Source organism: Rhyacophila brunnea, unplaced genomic scaffold (assembly GCF_057557595.1).
Source record: "Rhyacophila brunnea isolate RB1 unplaced genomic scaffold, BYU_Rbru_1.0 scaffold_6, whole genome shotgun sequence".
In the NCBI taxonomy this organism is placed as follows: Eukaryota; Metazoa; Arthropoda; class Insecta; order Trichoptera; family Rhyacophilidae; genus Rhyacophila; species Rhyacophila brunnea.
In genome coordinates this window covers 30,149,176-30,167,445 of record NW_028233276.1, presented here as the reverse complement: position 1 = coordinate 30,167,445, position 18,270 = coordinate 30,149,176, and the positions used below count along the sequence as shown (strand labels likewise).

The 18,270-nt window shown below is 31.3% G+C and overlaps 1 protein-coding gene across 1 annotated transcript in view; it reads left to right on the top strand.

Moving 5' to 3' along the window:
* ss (aryl hydrocarbon receptor spineless) overlaps positions 1 to 18,270 on the top strand; it is a 313,191-nt gene that overhangs the window by 128,231 nt on the left and 166,690 nt on the right. The window contains exon 3 of the mRNA XM_085957000.1: positions 7,624 to 7,814. Coding sequence (XP_085813126.1) covers positions 7,624 to 7,814 — 191 coding nt within the window. The remainder of the gene's footprint in view (positions 1 to 7,623; positions 7,815 to 18,270) is intronic.

Sequence of the window (18,270 nt, the reverse complement as noted above, 5' to 3'; positions counted from 1 at the left end):
GCCCCCAAGCAACGCTCAATCTGCCTACCTCCACCGGACGTCACTGGTATGTGGTTCTTTTAACCACTGATATAAACCTTTAACTGTATTATATTATTGTGCATTACCTTTTTTGTATAGGTATTTTTGAAACTTGATATATAGGCACTCACACAGTGGAAAACCCGGCACTGTCGGGTGATTCTGATAATATTATAAATTATTACGACTTTCATTTCAGAATTTTTTAAAAATACATTTTTTTAATGACCATAAACACACTAACATATTTTTATATATTTGCCTGAAAACATTATTTATTTTATAAAAATAAATATGAAAAAAATAGAAAATATATCAATATAATTAATTTTGTTAAATAATGCAGCTAAAATATACAAGTTTAATCAGTGATACCTCGAGCCCTTTATAAAAAGTATAGCAATTTGAGTAACGTTTTGTAGTTTGCCACCATAACATTTGCAATGTAAACACTGTTGGCGATTAAGAAGATATTAGTTTCTACAAAATCGATTTGTTTAATAGTTATAATATAAAAAATGTGCCTAAATTATGGAAAAATATTTCATGTTTCTTATTATTATTTCTTTAATCCGTCCCTGATATTATTGAAGCTTCGGGTAAAGCAGGGAGTTGTTTTTGTTTAGTCTTTCGGTTCCGGTCATTTATTTTTACTTCTGGTCACTCCGCGTATCAGATGGGGATTAGTGGCAACCGAGACCGAGCAACACTGTCACCAGATTCGGGAATTTCAAAAAGAGAATGCGAATAATTGCCCCACAAAAATGGCAACACCGCTTTGCGTCGTTTTGTTTTGAGAATGGCATTTTGGGATGTGATTAATTAAGGTTTGATTCGCTGATTGCGGATACATTTTTTACAGAAGCTGTACTCGCTCGGACGGATTATTTTTTTACGTTGTTTGGTATTATAATATATCATCATTATTGTCTCTACAATTCAATGTGGGTCTTGGCAAACTCTCCACACCCATCTGTTTGCCGCAAGCTTCCTCCACTACAGTAGCTATAGATACTATTATGCTTTATTGTTTCACATACAGTCTTATATTATACATTATATGTATTCGTCATGATTTATCTGTCTGTCTGTCCATCTGTAACGCAGTGCAGCACACACACTATCTTCTCTCGTATTACACTGCATAGTAATAATGATGGATAATCGGGCCCGCATGGTAGTTTTCTCATGCGATTTTTAATTTGGATGGAATTCACGTGAAAATATACCGGCTTTATCGAAATAGTTACATACAAATTTATATTAGTATTGGAATCGAAGCTGTGCATATTGTTACACTGTGTTGCTTTGCGTATGATACTATTGTAAGCTAAATAATACAAGAATATTGACAGGTGGCACTGCCACCTGGTATTTTTTCTATCATCTACTTAATACAAATCAATATTTGTAGTAAAGTAATTTTATGTCGGGTCGGTATGGTTTGTTTTAACGCTACCTAGCTTCTTTATTATTATGACTTGTGGTAGCGAGTCATGGCACCTTAGGAAGGCTCAGAGAAAGTATTTGCAGTAGATACTTATGATTGTGATTAGAGGAGATAAAAAAGCAAACCATGCAGCCTCTCACCACACTAGACCTGGCTTGGTCACGTGGTGTGGATGTTTCATAAGAATTTCAAGCTGGATTTCCTGCTCTTCAATCGGATTCCGACGTCCTGGAAGGTCGCTAAATACTATCCACAGAGTATATACGGCGGAACTAAGGGATGGTGGTAAGACGGAAGAAGACTGGCGAGCGACAGGGATGTTTAGAGACGCCCTGTGATGTTCATATGCTCCAACTTAGAGGCAGATATGGCCGAAGAAGACACCTTTAATTATTTTACAATGAATATAAACAAAATAAAAATATCTGCATATTTGTATTATTTTAATTAACCGGTTTCTGTAAGTGTAGTGAAGTTTTTTTTTTACATGATATGCTTTTGGCGGGGTTTGTAAGTTATTTTGTTATTTGTGGACGGCGACATCTTATTTACCTACTTACGCTAGCGCTACGAATCATGACCCACTATACTATAACCATCTTTCAGAGATCTCTATCCTAAGTTATTTCAGACTCAGTCAGACTTCAGTGGCCCATGGGCCAAGTGCTCACTGGTGTTCCTTCATAAACGCTCTATATCCATCGCATCTAATAAGATGACCGGCCCATCTGAGTCTTGGCGCCCTCAAGACTTTAATATAAGAATAAATTATTCGAATAACATAGCATTCTAACGGATCCACTACCGTTGGTTATCTTTAACTGGTACAAGTATTATTCGGAGAATTTTGTTTTCGAATACTTTGTTAGTCTTATTTTGTTTCTCAGTTAGGATCCAGATTTCATACCCATACGAAAATTGGCTTGACGGTCACGTTGCATACATGGAATTTTATCTTCTTAGTCTCTTGGCGAAGAACGTTGTTAAGATATAATATACTAATTAAATAAAATTGTAGAAACCTCAGTTTAATAAATAACTAACCAAGTATCGACTAAGCCTAAAAACGTCCAATTTTTATAATCAAAATATTATTGTTAACATCACAGCTTCGCAGAACAATGTTATATTAGATACGGGACTACGAGTCTCAATAAATTACATATTAAATGTTTTTTTATGGTTTTTTTTATAACAAATTCCCCACCGCTTGGAGTCAGTGAGGTCATCAGTATTTTCCTTAATGATGCAACATCAACTGTTGCCTCGGGGCATCAAAATATAATAATTCTATGATCAGTGGTAATCAGTCAAGCAGAGAGCGCATTTGGGGTTTCATAGACTTGTGTGTCGATGTTTGATGCCTAATTGTGGGTAATGAGTAATGGTATAGTCCACTGTCTACTGTAGGTAGATGTTTATATAAAAAATATTAAGGAGATTGAACAGGATTATCGGTATAGTAAAACTATATACTAATTAACATTTTATAAACATAAGAATTGTTTAATAATGTCGTATAGTATTTAGCAGTAGCGAAGGATGTAGATAGACATAAAAAGTGCACAATAAACTTTACCAGTCATACTTATTTGTTTTCGTTGAACTAAGAATACAATTTGTAGATGGTGCTAATGAGTTGTTAAAATTCAATTAAACCTTTCCTAAACCACACCATAATAGGTTAATTAGTATGCTATGGGCGATCGGACAAAAATATTGTACATTTTTTCAGTCATGCTTCTTTGTTTTCATTGTATTATGAATACATATTACAGATGGTGTTACTTAGTTTTTTAAATTTTTCTTTCGACTATGTCCGATCCTAATAGGATCATATATGGGCCTCCACAGGGTAGAGGTTTGTATTTAACAGATAACAGATTTTGTTTTTACGAAAAACTAATGTCAGCCACTTTTGCCTCAACCTATTAGGTCCATACTCTGACTCATACACATATTAAAAAACAATATGTGTATTTGCCAGATCCAGGATTCAAACCTGGGACCCTCGACGCTATAGGCCGTCCATCGTGGATATTCACCAAGCCCTACCTAAATTACACCATAATTTGTAAAAAATATTCTTAAATCTATAAAATATCAAAAATTATATTATATGGTTAATATTTGAGATATTTTATTGATAAACGATTATTTTTTCTATTATATACTATGGCTTGTGTAGTTCATGAAAAGTAATAATAAAATAAGTTTATTAAATTATTAACAAGTGCAAGTACGTTATAACTAAAAAAATAGTGAGATCCGGGCGTCGGTTAATAATTAAGGTAATTAATGATAGGTACTTACTTTAATTTAAAAATACAAACACCGATAAGTAGTGAAAATTTACGCAGTTTGATAAGCATTTCATGTAAGAACCAGCGGCGGCTCCTCTAACACCATGCATGTGCGCTGCACTGCTTTTTCCTAAACATCACTCAATGTGCAACAATGCTATTCATAAGTCATCACTCGTTTATCGCAATTTAATCCATGTAAATTTATACCAAAAGCATATACTCAGTAAACAGTCACCGAATTCGTGCGCTCGTCGGAACGCACAAATATGGATCTTAGTTTGCCGTTCATATTACATTGGGTAATAACAGTTCAAGCCGTAACGTGAAAACGATAAATAACTCATGAATACACAAAATTTTATGACCATTAGGGACGCAGCTCAAAAGTTACGCGGAAAAATGTAGTAACTGAGATTTAGCAGGATTGATAAAAAAATAGATTTTTTTTTATTTAAATCTCTTATAAATTCATTGAAAATAGGCTGATATTGAATAAAAATTGATTATCAACATAAATATTTTGGTTGTTTATTCCTTCTATATTTGCAAATATTTGAATATAATTTATAAAAAATTAAAATCTTAGTTACCATGTTCTTTCTCATAAAGAGTGAATATGTATAACATGATGTCATATTTTTAACAATGCAGGCATTTTGCTGGAGTTTTATTGCTTTTTGTAGACGAAGAAACTGACGATTTGTCGAGACTCGAAAAATACGTACCTACCTATTCAAAACAATCGATAGTTTTGTTTTTTTAATATTTTCTTCAAATATTATTTCTTACATACAATTCAGTATGATTTCTGCGGTCGTCGTTATAGTCGGCTTTCTTAGGTGTTTTGTCACGTTATTTCGATAGTTTTGTTCGTAAAAATAAATTCATAACAATATATATACTTATTGTTTAATCAGGGAAGTGTATGTGTTTTAAAATGATAAATTTTGAATAAAAGATTTATAATACTTAATACTTATAATTATAGTTCAATCAGTGAAGTGTATGTGTTTTAAAATGATGTCGGTAAACGTAGACTTTGTCAATAATAATAATAAGAGTCAGAATAAAAAAAGGATGGTCCGATGACATCTGTGGAAATTGAAAAGTGTTTTTCAACCATTAAAAGAATTAAATCGTCTTTCAGAAATACTTACCATGAATCAGGACTAACTTAACATGTCTACCTGTGTTAAGCATTGAGAAAAAACTTTTACAAACAGTTCAAGACTTTAATGAGAAGTGATTGAGGTGTTCGCTAAACAGAAACAACGCTGAATTGATATGCTTTTTAAATAAGGTAAGAAAATTTTGAGTGCACCCCCAATGAAAGCAATTTTGGAAACCACCGGCCGCCACTGGTAATAACTATTAGTTAAATTCATAGTAATTACGTAGGACACACGTAACTTAATTGGTTGAAGCAAATTGGCGTAAATCCAGTGGTTCAGGTTCAAATATCGTCGGGTGTCGTATTTTTTTCAAAGCAATATTTGAGGGGTTTTCAAATGATAATGTATTTAAAAAAAATGTATAATGCGCTTTATACATATTGTTAACAGCCGTTCTTTTCAGAAGTATACTGCAAGAAACACCCAGGTGTAAACAAGTAACAGTTAATAATTAACAGGGGTGCAGAACAGTTATTAAAACAAATAATATTCTACAATCATAATAATCGCAGTTGAGCGCCTAATCAATTGTGGACGTTTGACGGGTATCGCGCATTATGGTATTCGAGATAAATTGTTTTTAGCCATTTAATGGGTCTCTCCCCCTACGAGCCGACGGGCTGGGGCGCATCCCTCCGCAGAAATGAATATTATCCACAGATAAACTAATCATCCCGGTGGGAACGCATTGTGTTTCTGTCCAGGTGGGCTGACGCTATTAGTCAGCCAGGTAAAAGCGCTATGTGGAACGAATTAAGGTGCCAATGCGCGTTTTATCCGATGTTATTGCAGTTTATTGAAGTTAATGCAACATTATTACGACGTAATCGAGGATTATTATTTATACAACATAATATTATAGTGTGTGTAAAATATGTAGTATAATATTATTAGTAATATCAAATACCACAAATTTAGTTATTTAAAGAATAACACCATTCTATATGATTATTTCGTTGCAATTCGTTTTTTTTTTTAAATTATTAATGACAATACTACCTACATTAATTTTGAAAGTAATAATTAAAACCTAATATATTTTTCTGAGTTAATTATTATAGATAATAGCATATGCCGATACGCTGGTATCTGACTATCCATGGGTGAGGTTTGTGCGGGGTATAGCAAGACGCAACAGCCGGATGTTATATTGGGCGCACACTACGAGAAAGTTGATCTTGTCTCTTCCTGAAGGTTTTATAAGCCATATCAAACCAAAATTAATATAGTTTGCCTGTTACAACCGAAATAGCTAGCTCTATTTTATAAATAGATAACGATATTTTCTGTTAAGTGTATGGTTATAATGAAAGATAATATAAAATGATTATTTATTTATCCTTCTTTCATATCGTTTTCGTATAATATATTACGTGAATTTAGCGAAACCTATTGAAAATTCTATATTAATATGAATTATTTTTATATTAATTCAATTACAAATATTAATAACAATGGATATAAAATTGCGACTGATTATTCCAATAATATATCGCAGTAAAGAAATAATATACTGACCTCTGGTTAAAGGTTAAATCTTACGAAAAGAAGCAACATCTATGTAGAATTTAATATTAAATTCATCAATCAAAACAATTAAAAGCGTAAAGGTATATCTAGTGTTGATAATGGCGTGTAAGTCAAAATAGTAATCGACGTAAAGAAAACATTGGTATGATTATTCAAAAAAACAAAAAAGCTTAGGGTCTTCTATAAAAATCATTTGCAATTAAATATATCGACTGATTTATATCTAGTCTAAAATGGTGACTCTACGAGTAATCTAAACCTGCAAAAATCAAAAAATATGTATGTAAATCATAGCAATGCTACACTAGTGTAGTCAATAAGTTTTACATCGGATACGACGAAGTGCTATCCTGTTAAAATATTACTTTTTATTGAAAATACATAATTTTGAAAAACCTCCTTAGAGAAGTCTTGAATTTTTTAAACCTAGTGGAATTCGAATATGCATCGCAACTTATCGAAGCTACCGTAGTGCGTAAAATTGAATGTATCGCAACTTCAAATAACTCTGTAGACCAGCAATACAATCAAGGTGAATGTACAATATTATCATAATATGGATGTCAAATCATGTAAATGAAAGGGCAACCATTTTTATTTATGTGTCCCATTGTGCCTACAGCGGTAATATATTCAATCTGGCGTAGTACTGGCGTAGACGTTGGTCCTAAGTAAAACGATTCCGTAGAGCTTTTGTTGCGTCGTAGCGAAAGTTTGATTTAAGTTATTATGAAGAATAGGGGAGCAGAGCCACTGAACACACATTGCGTGACTCTATTGTAAAGACTAAAATATAGACAGTTTAAGAGGGGGTAGTCTCCACTTAACTAATTTAATTTTTTCCACCCATTTTTCTAGGCCTCCTGATATAATGCTACGAAAATTTCGATTTGAATATTTCAAGATGCTAACCAAAATATATACAATCAATTCACTAAGATATTTTATTGGTTTTTTTTAATCAAAATAATATGTTAAACAATAAAAAACTGAGATAAATAAAAAAAATATCATTCATCATTGAGATAATTTAATTCTATATTATTGTTTCAGAAAAGATATAATAATAATTGCATGGATACATATACACTGAAACAAAAATGTCTCAATATTATTCTAAAAAGTATATTTTATTTTTTTTCAGCTTGAAACCACCCCCCAAAGACGGAGTGACGAAGAGCAACCCTAGCAAACGTCACAGGGAGCGACTGAACGCAGAGCTCGATACCCTCGCGTCTCTTCTTCCGTTTGAGCAGAACATCCTTAGTAAATTGGATCGACTTTCAATACTAAGGTTATCTGTGTCATACCTCAGAACGAAGAGTTACTTCCAAGGTAAGATATTCATATTATAAAATTTTGTATTTAGTTATCTTATGCACATGATACAATTGTCCACTTAATGAAATAATAGGTAGGAACTACGTAAAAAAATAAGTAACACAACGTTGCATGCAAAGTTTTCTCTAAGCTGCTATGTGGTTACTCAGGTCATACCAGGTATTGGAATACCGGTATTTTAAAACCGGTATCCCAGTATTTTTCGATACCGAAATACCGGTTTTGAAAATCGGACAATACCGATATAAAGTGGAAACAAAATGTATAAATTAACATAAAAGGCAAAACAGGATTGTATTTTATGTCAGGTTACGCGATGTCTGGTTTACTTCCGTGACCCTTCATCATCCTTGGTGATCAGCAATGAATGACACATGCTATAAAATATTAATATTTTTAAAAGATTTTTACATAACTATATTTTATTTATTGGTAAATACCTACTTCTGTGTTTTTTCAATTATTTTACGAATACCGGATATTTTCAATAGGAAATACCGAGATACCGGTATTGGTATTTTCATTCGGTATTGCAATCCCTAGGCCCCTAGACCATACAATATTGCCGCATACTACATATTATTTTTCATGCATCATTCTAAATCCGAGGAGGATATTTCCAAGTTTCCATATTTAATATATTATTCTATATTTAAATATCATAATTTATGCTGAAATGACCCTGTATATAATATTATCTTGTATTTATAGAATTTATGTGTGGATTTTTTAATTTTCTTAGACTTCTGTCATAAACTCGAAGAAAATTCTTGTAAATATTCGAATGTGAATATCAAATGAGATATTTTCAAGGTTTTTTTCGACGAACATGTGAGGAGATAATAAAAAATAATTGAAGGAAAAGAAATTATTATTGGAAACAATGTTTAGACCTAAGAACGCGAAGGTGATCAAAATGGGGTTAGTAGTAAAACTGAACAATCGCAAATGAAAAAAATTCTGTGAATATTTCACATACAAACACTTTTCTTGTGCAGTGATCGAAAATAATAGAAAGATTAGCAAAAGGTGATCGATGAGTAATCAGTTAAAAATATTTTTTTAATTATTTACTGTTTGTGAAAACACAGTCACAAATACTTTTACTCCACTACCCATTGCGTCTTTATAATCTTTCAGGAGTACACAGTAGCGTAATAAACTTTAAGTTGTGGTGGGAGAGTCACGTGTAGAGGTTGTGAACGACAGACGTGAATTGGTTTCCTCTTTATCCAAAAAATGGGTACATTTTGAGTGATTATACGACTCACTATAATATAAATATGATGTATGGGATTCGATGTCCTATAAAACTGTTTTGTAAGTCAGATCGATCTCTGCTCATTTTTATTGTTTTTTGCAATGATAGTTGTTGCCAGTATTAAAGTAGCTTAATTTATTGAAAAGTGAGTATCTTGTGCATATTGTCATACGACGAGGTATTTAAGTTAATATAATATGTACTTAACTTAATTTCAGTAAATCTGTTGATCTGTATGAGATTCTTACTTGGTTCACAAGCATATGGCAAGTACAAGATGGCACCATTTCCCACAGTCTCTACCTCCCGGACATACTGCTATATGAGATCTGTAACGCGTGAGGTTTCTTTGATGGTTGAGAGATAATAAACTATGACGACGTAATCCATGACATAAGGAAGCGGTGTATCTCACACTCGGGAGGCATCTGGAACACATGTACCAGTCTTTTGTAATCAAATCAAACCGTAATAAAATTAGTAATGCAGTAGTCGTGCTAAAAGTAGTCTTAAAATTTTCCTGTTCATTTGTCAAAAACTCAAAAGTAATGATTTTAAACATTTTAGTAGTACCTATTAATAACATCAATTAATATTTTCAACAAAATCTATTTTCATTCAATACATAATTATTGCAAAATACAATTATTTTTACGCGTTGTATAATAATTTCATCGGTAAATGAATCCGACTGATTTGTAATGAAAATCCATCACAATCAATTCGAAATTCGAAATTCGAAAAACAAAAAGTTAGTAGGTAATTAGGGCACTTAATCGATACCTTGATTTAAAACACAAAAACTGATAGCCAAACATAACACAATTTAAGCAGTTCATGTTAAAATTACTATTTAATTTCGTCGTAATTAGATAGCGTATCCGTAGCTTAATTGGTAAAGAAGCAAATCCAGTGATTACAGGTTCAAGTCCCGTCGGGCGTCGTATTTAAAAAAAATATGTTTTTAGTAGGTATACGTCTGAGGTGTTTTCAAACTATGTAATTATGTTCAATATAAAGAATATTATGTAGGTACATTCTAAAATCTTGTAAATTATTCGTTGAATAAAAAAAAATAGTTTATTAAGGTTATATTAGTTGTCACTATGCCAGACTAGCTCTCGGCAATAAAAATAAGGATTCTCAGTTAATTACATGTAGTAAATATATTAAAGTAGGTATTATTTTATTTATTGTCATACCCGCGCTTCGTAGTTTTAAAATATTTTTTTTCAACTATTAAGAATTTGGTCGGTTAACTGAGTAAAATTACCTGATTTTCGGTTATTTAGAAACGTGCAGTTACCCGGTAAGCCGGCTTTGGTTTATACATGATTCGATGCTCTACTCATGTAGCATTTGCTCGCTACATACACACTATGTTTTTAGTAGTTTATATTAATAATAGTGAAGTATTCACCTATTGCCAATCGTATTATACATTGTGATATGCAGATACTGCGGGGTACATATTAAAACAGTACCTTACCAACTGCGCGGGGACTATAATGACTGTTATTGTAAGGACAAAATGGCTGGGGAAACAATGTTTACAGGGACGGCAAACGGGTGATTTGGCTAAAAAGACTTGTAAACAGTGTGATTTCGCGAAATGATGACAAATTACCAAGAAAAAAGCATTTTACATTCACGACGGATAGTATTGATATTTTTTGTCCATTTTAAAACACGTTTATTCGTCGACCCTAGGGTAGACGTGAGCAATATGTCGTATACTAGGGTAGCAGAATTTTACTTTAGTTATTTATAATATTTCAAGATAAAATACTCTTATTTACAAGGGTCTAAATAAATATGAATTCGAAATCTTTCCAATATAGCATGCAGTTTTTCACATATTAAATTCATTAGAATGAGGTTGTCGACTGTATTAATGGTAAAATTGCACCTATTTTGATAGTCACTTAATCTTAAAAAAGCGAATATATACCTAATATACATTTTAAAACGAAAGAGTTAGCATGTATAACTGTGCACCTATTTCTCTTTGAAATAGTAATTTTGCACTCATAATAAATTGACCGAAAGTTACAGATATAGAAATCAATATTTCGCCTAGAAGTATAAGATATAATAAGAAAAATGAAATGGGCGATTCTTGGTGAGGGGTCTAGGACGATTTGGCACCGGATAACTGGACACCCCGGAATTCGAAAATAAATAGACGTTAGGTACTTATAGGTACTTTAAAAAAATATTCAATATTATTATTTATACTTCAATGATTATATTATGATTTATTAGTTGGTAAGAATGTAAATATGCAGACGTAAACAATGATTTAATCGTGCATATGTTTAAGTTCCAACGAAAAAAGAGTTTTTTATGTTATATAAAACCTTAGGCATGGTAATTTTCAATTCGCGATAAAGAATACATTATGTTAAGAGTAAAATGAATTCAAACTACTAAGTAGTAGATAGAAATTGATTAAAATACCTCGTCTACACGTATCTACAACAGTGCGGCGTCCAATTGTCCGGAAGCCAGTCGTCCCATTCCCTCGGTGAGTACGTAATAATATATATATATGTGATTTTATCAAAGCCTGGGTTTTTGTGATTGTTTCACTTATATTATTACACTAATGTTTCACTACACTACTTTTATTGGGCCTCATGGCCTGTTTTAGTGATAAAAAGAGTGTAGAATATAATAGTTTATTCTGATTTCTCGAGAACATATTTTATAAAAATTTTTGGATTCACATTTCTCAATAATTCAAGAAATATTTTTTTGAGATTCAGCAGTCTGGATTTAATTTGTTTTTGATGGATATTTAAAAAATGAAATTCAGAAATATTTTCTCGAGATATCGATAAACTAATTTCAAAATCGAGATATTGAGAATGCTCGAATTTTGAGAATCGGAATAAGTCAAAAACTCACAAGCTCTAATTTCAACGATAAAACGAAAAAGATAAGAACAATGACTATGTAAAAAATGTTGGGCAAAAAACTGGTTCTTTTGAGTGTATCCCACATAATACGAGTATGGCCGTACGCTAAGTAGGTATTTTCAGCGGACAGAAATAACTACATACGCACTCGCGAGTTAATGGAGGCTATTTGACAAAGTACAGGTAGGCCAGCGGTAATTCGTGTCATTACTCCATTCAAGACCCATTGCCGGTTGCGTATTCATAAATAAATTATAGCCCAACTTCTCGAATCGGGGACGAAAGATTCTAGTATCAATAACAATATCTAAGTATAATCAAAGTGATTGCTTGCGACATACTAAATTGACAATGACAAAACGGAAGTCGTTTTCTGACAGTCACTAGATTTTTTATAATACAAAGAATATTTTTTTTTGTAAATCGCGAACACAAAAAAAAATACGGAAAGAAAATTGATGGAGAGTTTTATGCATATGGTAAGTAATCATTTTAGTTACTAGACAGAGCGTGTGGTCCCCTAACGAATGAATGTATTTTGAGAGACATTTTAATACACGTGGTTACTTATAAAAAATATGTCTGGAAACGTCTTATTATATCATATCTGTGCAACGGCTACGTATGGTCCACATATTTGATACTGCAACGTCCTTGTGTCCATGGTATCCATAAATTGGAGATAGTATTCTCACTGACATCCCCACTTCTTCATATTATCCCTACTTCTGGCTATAATATGTATATAGTTTATTGAACTCGAATTCATAGTATTATATATTTACACTGCAGAAAACTATGAAATTTTATTGACTGTGGAAATGTTTGTGAAATTGGTCCATTCGCAAGATTCGAAGATTAATTGAATCAAAATGTAAGCATTCCAACCTTCACTCTACACTACAGTGGCAACCTAAACAATAGAAAACATCATACAAGTTTATTTTTAAATTATCACTGATTTAATGAAATGAATGATTATTTTTTCATAATTTGTAAATAATTTGATAACTTACATATTTAAAATATAATTTTTATTCTTACTCACACAAAATAGGTAGACTGTGTGGGTATTGGCCTCCTCTAGCGTTCTAGTATTTTTCTCCATGCAATTTTGTCCACGGCCTCTTTCCTCTAATTTTGGATGCATTATACCCCTTTTCTAGTTTCTTGTTTTTATTTGCCTTTCCACAAAGGTTCAGTTTATTTGTCATGCGTGATTCGTCCATCCTGTATACATGGCCCAGTCATCTAATGTGAACGTATTAAGAAGATTATGCTTATAAGTTTAACAAAATAAATAAAATAGTCGAAGGTAGTATATGAAATTAAAATGTATGTCTGTAAAATCATATATCAAAACTGAACAAACATAACCCTACATAGCAGTAGTTACATTTTTAAGTTCGCACGTTATTTTGAAGATATTATAATATATCCATAATTTTCCTATATGTTATCTACATTGTTTTGTAGACATGCGCATTTCTTTTTATTACAGAAAATACTAAAATACTTACACATATGAAATTATTAATAATACAATTTGGATAAGATGTAATTAAGTTTCATGTCAAGAAAATTCATTGCTCAAGTTTTCGGGCTTTTCACGTATTTAAAAGTAAAATTTCATATTATAAGCGTTTTAAAAATAATTAATTAACTTTATTTCATCTTGATTTTTGTGAGTTATGTCTGACAAGTACGTGAAACATACAACATAATTACTTTCTATTAATCACCTTCGTTGAAGAAAAAATGTTTTCCCGGGCAATTTTATTCGCCAGCATTATTAAAGCCACGAATAAAATAATCGTTTGTCAAATTCATGACACACTTTATGAGATCCTGCGGCTTGTTTATTTACAGGCGTAGATTATACAATATTAATTATGATGTAAGCGTCATTTTTATATATTTTTTATATAGGTCGAAATATGACACAATAAATTATTTATTCCCAAAAGGATCACATAATATTGTTTCCAAAAAATCTACAAAAATATTCGTTTATCAAATTAATGACGCTCGTTTTCAGATCCTGTTGCTTATTTATTTAGTTTTAGAGGCGAAGATTATGCGATATTAATTATACTATAAGCGAAATTATTATTATAATTATATTGTGGGTTGCTGCCAAAAGTTGATAATTTTGGTATTTAAGTTTTTATTAAAAGTTTTAGTTAAAAACGGATTATGTATCTCACTTTATTTTGTTTTACTCTTTTATCAATATTATTGTTTCTTTATATATTTTTAAAATTATCAATGTAATTATATCTAATAAGAATAAATAACTGTTTGTTTGCAATAATAAAATTTAAAAAATAGCCCAAATTATATTGTGTAAATTCTATTACAATAATGATTGTAAAATTTCTTACAAAATATTTATTTTACTGTACGATATATAAAATATTATATTGTTTAAAATTAATTTTGTCAAAATAGAGAATATGCACCTGATAACAGGTAAATATAACATTTAAAAATGTAATTTTGACTACTAATTAAAATATATACTCGTATTATGGGTATAAAATTAACTGTTGTTTTTCTTTAGTTAATTTTATAGTATTATTTAGTAGAATTCAGTAGCTATAAGTAAATTACAGTTTTTTTTCTTTATTAAAGACCACAACAAGTCGTGAAGCTTAATAATAGTGGTAAAACTCCCAGGCTTGAGGAATTTACATATTAGATTATGTAAATATATTTTGACCTCACTGGGAATCGAACCCAGAACTCCGTGATGGAAGGCCAGGCCTTGCGAACTGCACCACGAGCACCTAAACAGAATATAATATGGACTATAAACACACCTTTTTATAAGATAGTTCTCAACAATTTGCTGTTATTTAGATACTTGGTATGGATCACATAATATACAAGATGTAATTTCTGCCAGACGGAGGATCGCACCTACAGCTTTCAGAGACTGATACATTGAAATTATCTTCATTTCAAAAATATGTAGCTTCAATTCTAAATTAAATTATTTATTCGAATGAATACAATATACATAGGTACAGATTTATTATTGAAACTATTATACACTTTAGATATATCGTTATAAAAACAAAGTCTACCATTTTTTCTATGGTTTATTATTGGTATATTTTGAGGTTTTCCTGAGTAATAATTGCTTACAATTGTTATAAATCATTCTAAGTATATTAGTAAATGAACATGTTGTTTATTTCTAATGTTACTTTATTATTTTTTGATAAGAGGTATTATTTCACAAAACCCAACATAAATAAATACTTTCTTCTGTAACAATCAGTACAATCATAAGTTATGCTTGCCGTAGTAAAGCTATAAACGTTTTCTTTCCTTTTTTCATTCTGAATGTTAGAAAAAGCGCCATTATATTTGCTAGTCTTTTAACATAAACGTTCATTTATCTGATACGAAATTTGCAGCGAAATTGTTGCGGTGATTTCGAACGGGAAAAAAGCTTTGAAAAGAAAATAAATTGTTAGGAATGAACGAAATGAATGCCGAGAATATCAAAGTACAGGGAAAGAAAATTAACCGTAAACTATCGGATGATGAAAAAATATCACAATTTATATTATTCAAATATCAATTTGGGGAACTCTGATAATAATTGGTCTAATTTATATTAGGTACTTTGTTTTACCCAGGTATATAATATCTGTACGTACTACGTCCGCAATTTATATCAAATAAAATACGAGTAAAATAAATATGTAGCATGTCGTGTCCTAATTTGTAAGTATGCAATTAACCCTCTAAAGTTTATCGTGTATTGTAAAGAGACGGATGAATAGCATTGAGATCAAATTCATGTCTAAATAAAAAAAAAACTTAAAAATACGTAATATAAACCTCCGAATACAAAAGATAAATAGAAGAAAATAGATACGCAAGTAAATTAGAAGCATAATTATATATTTATATAAATTCTGGTAGCTGCTCATAAGTGTCAAGTCTTACATATAAAATATTTAATAATAATGGGAATGTATTATTAGACATTTCATTGAAACCAATATCAAAATAATGTTCTTATTGAATCTAATAAAATTAGAACAATGCAATGGTCCATGGACGGCGGACTATTTTTTGATCTTAATGCTATATGGCCATCTCTTTCTGATATTAAGATAGCTCACAATGAACTGTGATATGGCGAAATGTAATAAGTACAATTTAAATATAACCGTAGCAGGTACTTAATCCATACAAGTTAATAAAGATCATAATAAAAGACGTGGAAGAAAACTTTCTTTATATGAATAGAGTCTAAATATACGGAAATGAAATTAGGCTTAATAAAATATAATAAAGGGTCATAATGGGGCGGAGCCCTTTGAGTTGTTGAATGTAACCAGGGTGGCCGGGTCCCAATATTGTAAGATACAAGTAACCACACACACGTTATATCACCAGATTTTTTTGTGGATTTAAAAATATCCTTTAAATATGACAGATCCGGGAATCGAACCCGGGATCTATGAAATGACATTATAAGCCGACACATTAGTGCTCGGGTATTGTGGGCGACAAGACTACATAATTTTAATTGTGAATTTTCAATACTTTCAAATGTCAATTCTTAGTGAAACATGACTATGTCACGTAGGTATAACTTAATAAAATGTTTTTAAAAGTAAAACAGTTGATAAAAAATGAAACTAGGAATATTTATTTAAAACTTTAATTTTTTTTTCTTTTCTTTACAGTTAAAAAACATTAGTTTGATCGTAATATTTGACTATCCTAGAATTGTATATCTGCCTAATCATACATTGTATCTAAATACAATAATTATACGATTTGATATGTAGTAATATTTTTTGATAACCCTGTACAGAGGATAATACCTTACTTAGATTGGTATCACTTTAAAATATTCAAGTCTTTAAAAAATATTTTGATTCCATCGTAATATTACTATTCTTGCATAGCAGAATGCATTCTGAGTCAAATCGTGATGTCAAATATTTTTCAAATGATATTTCAAAATTGAGTATAAATACATGGTTGTTAGTTATTGTTTTGGTGAACAGTAGACGATAATGGCCGATTCAAAAATGATAATAGTGTGTAAGTATACAATTGAAATATTTAGTACATATCACGTATGTACTAGTATATTATTTTAACGTTACAATATACCACGAGGCTCAATAATAGTAGTTTGGTAGTATTCATGAAATCACAGGCTTTGAGAAATCCACACTATTGTAACCTCACCGATAATCAAATATGGAGCTCCTGGATGAGAGGCTTATTAGTGCCTTACGCATTTGACTATTGTATTTGAATTGGAAATATATTTGATAAAAATGTTTTATAAAGTTTATTGTATATGTCGGCTACTGTGTGAAAAAACCAGTATCTATTAGATCATGCGTTATTTTTAGTCTTAATTTTAAAATGAAAGTAATTTTATTTGAATACGTATATAAAACAGTACCTGTTCTAGGTTTCGACATCATGATTGAGTGGTGACCCGGATGATTTGCCCGCCTGACACTCTTCTCCACGGCGTAGTCTTTGCAAATGTGAAACCTATGTCACCCTTTACTTGGCTTGTCCATCTGGAAGAAGCTCTTTCTTCCCCTTCGATTTTTGTTCCGAACCGAAATGAATCTGGTGAATGGAAACCGAGGAGAGTATATTATTTAGAATTTGGACTTCCGCTGATTGTGGAGGCAAACAACACAACTTATTATCTAATAATATATAAAAAATGATATATCAAAGACGGAACTTTAAATAAATATAAATATTCGTTCAGCAATCCAGTTCGAGTCTGAGCGATATTAGTATGGTAACATTTCAAAATGAGAATAGTAATGGAAAAAAAAAACAGTACAAAGTGAAAAGATCTCTTGTTTTCTCATTTTTTTTTTAACATATATGAATTCATGTCGAAGTCGGTGGAGAAAAAAGAATGATAGAGGTTAGACGTATTTAAAATATGGAGCTGAAGTCGAACCCGGAGAGTTTCATGGATGGCCAAACGGTCAAATGAGTATGTTATCAGAGAACTCTACACTTGAGAAAAAGTTTACTCGGTTTACCTGCACTAGATTCTCTTATTTATTGTCATGGATGATGACATAGAGAAACTTGTGCTGTTTAGTTAGGTCAGTAGTCTGAGAAGATTAAATATATCTCTAGAGTGTACTGGTTTTTCACTGATACAGGCTATGTGTGGTGATGAATGCAAATAGTGGTGGAACGAAACCATGGATAATGCTGAAAGATGGTCAAATGATTCAGGTCACGA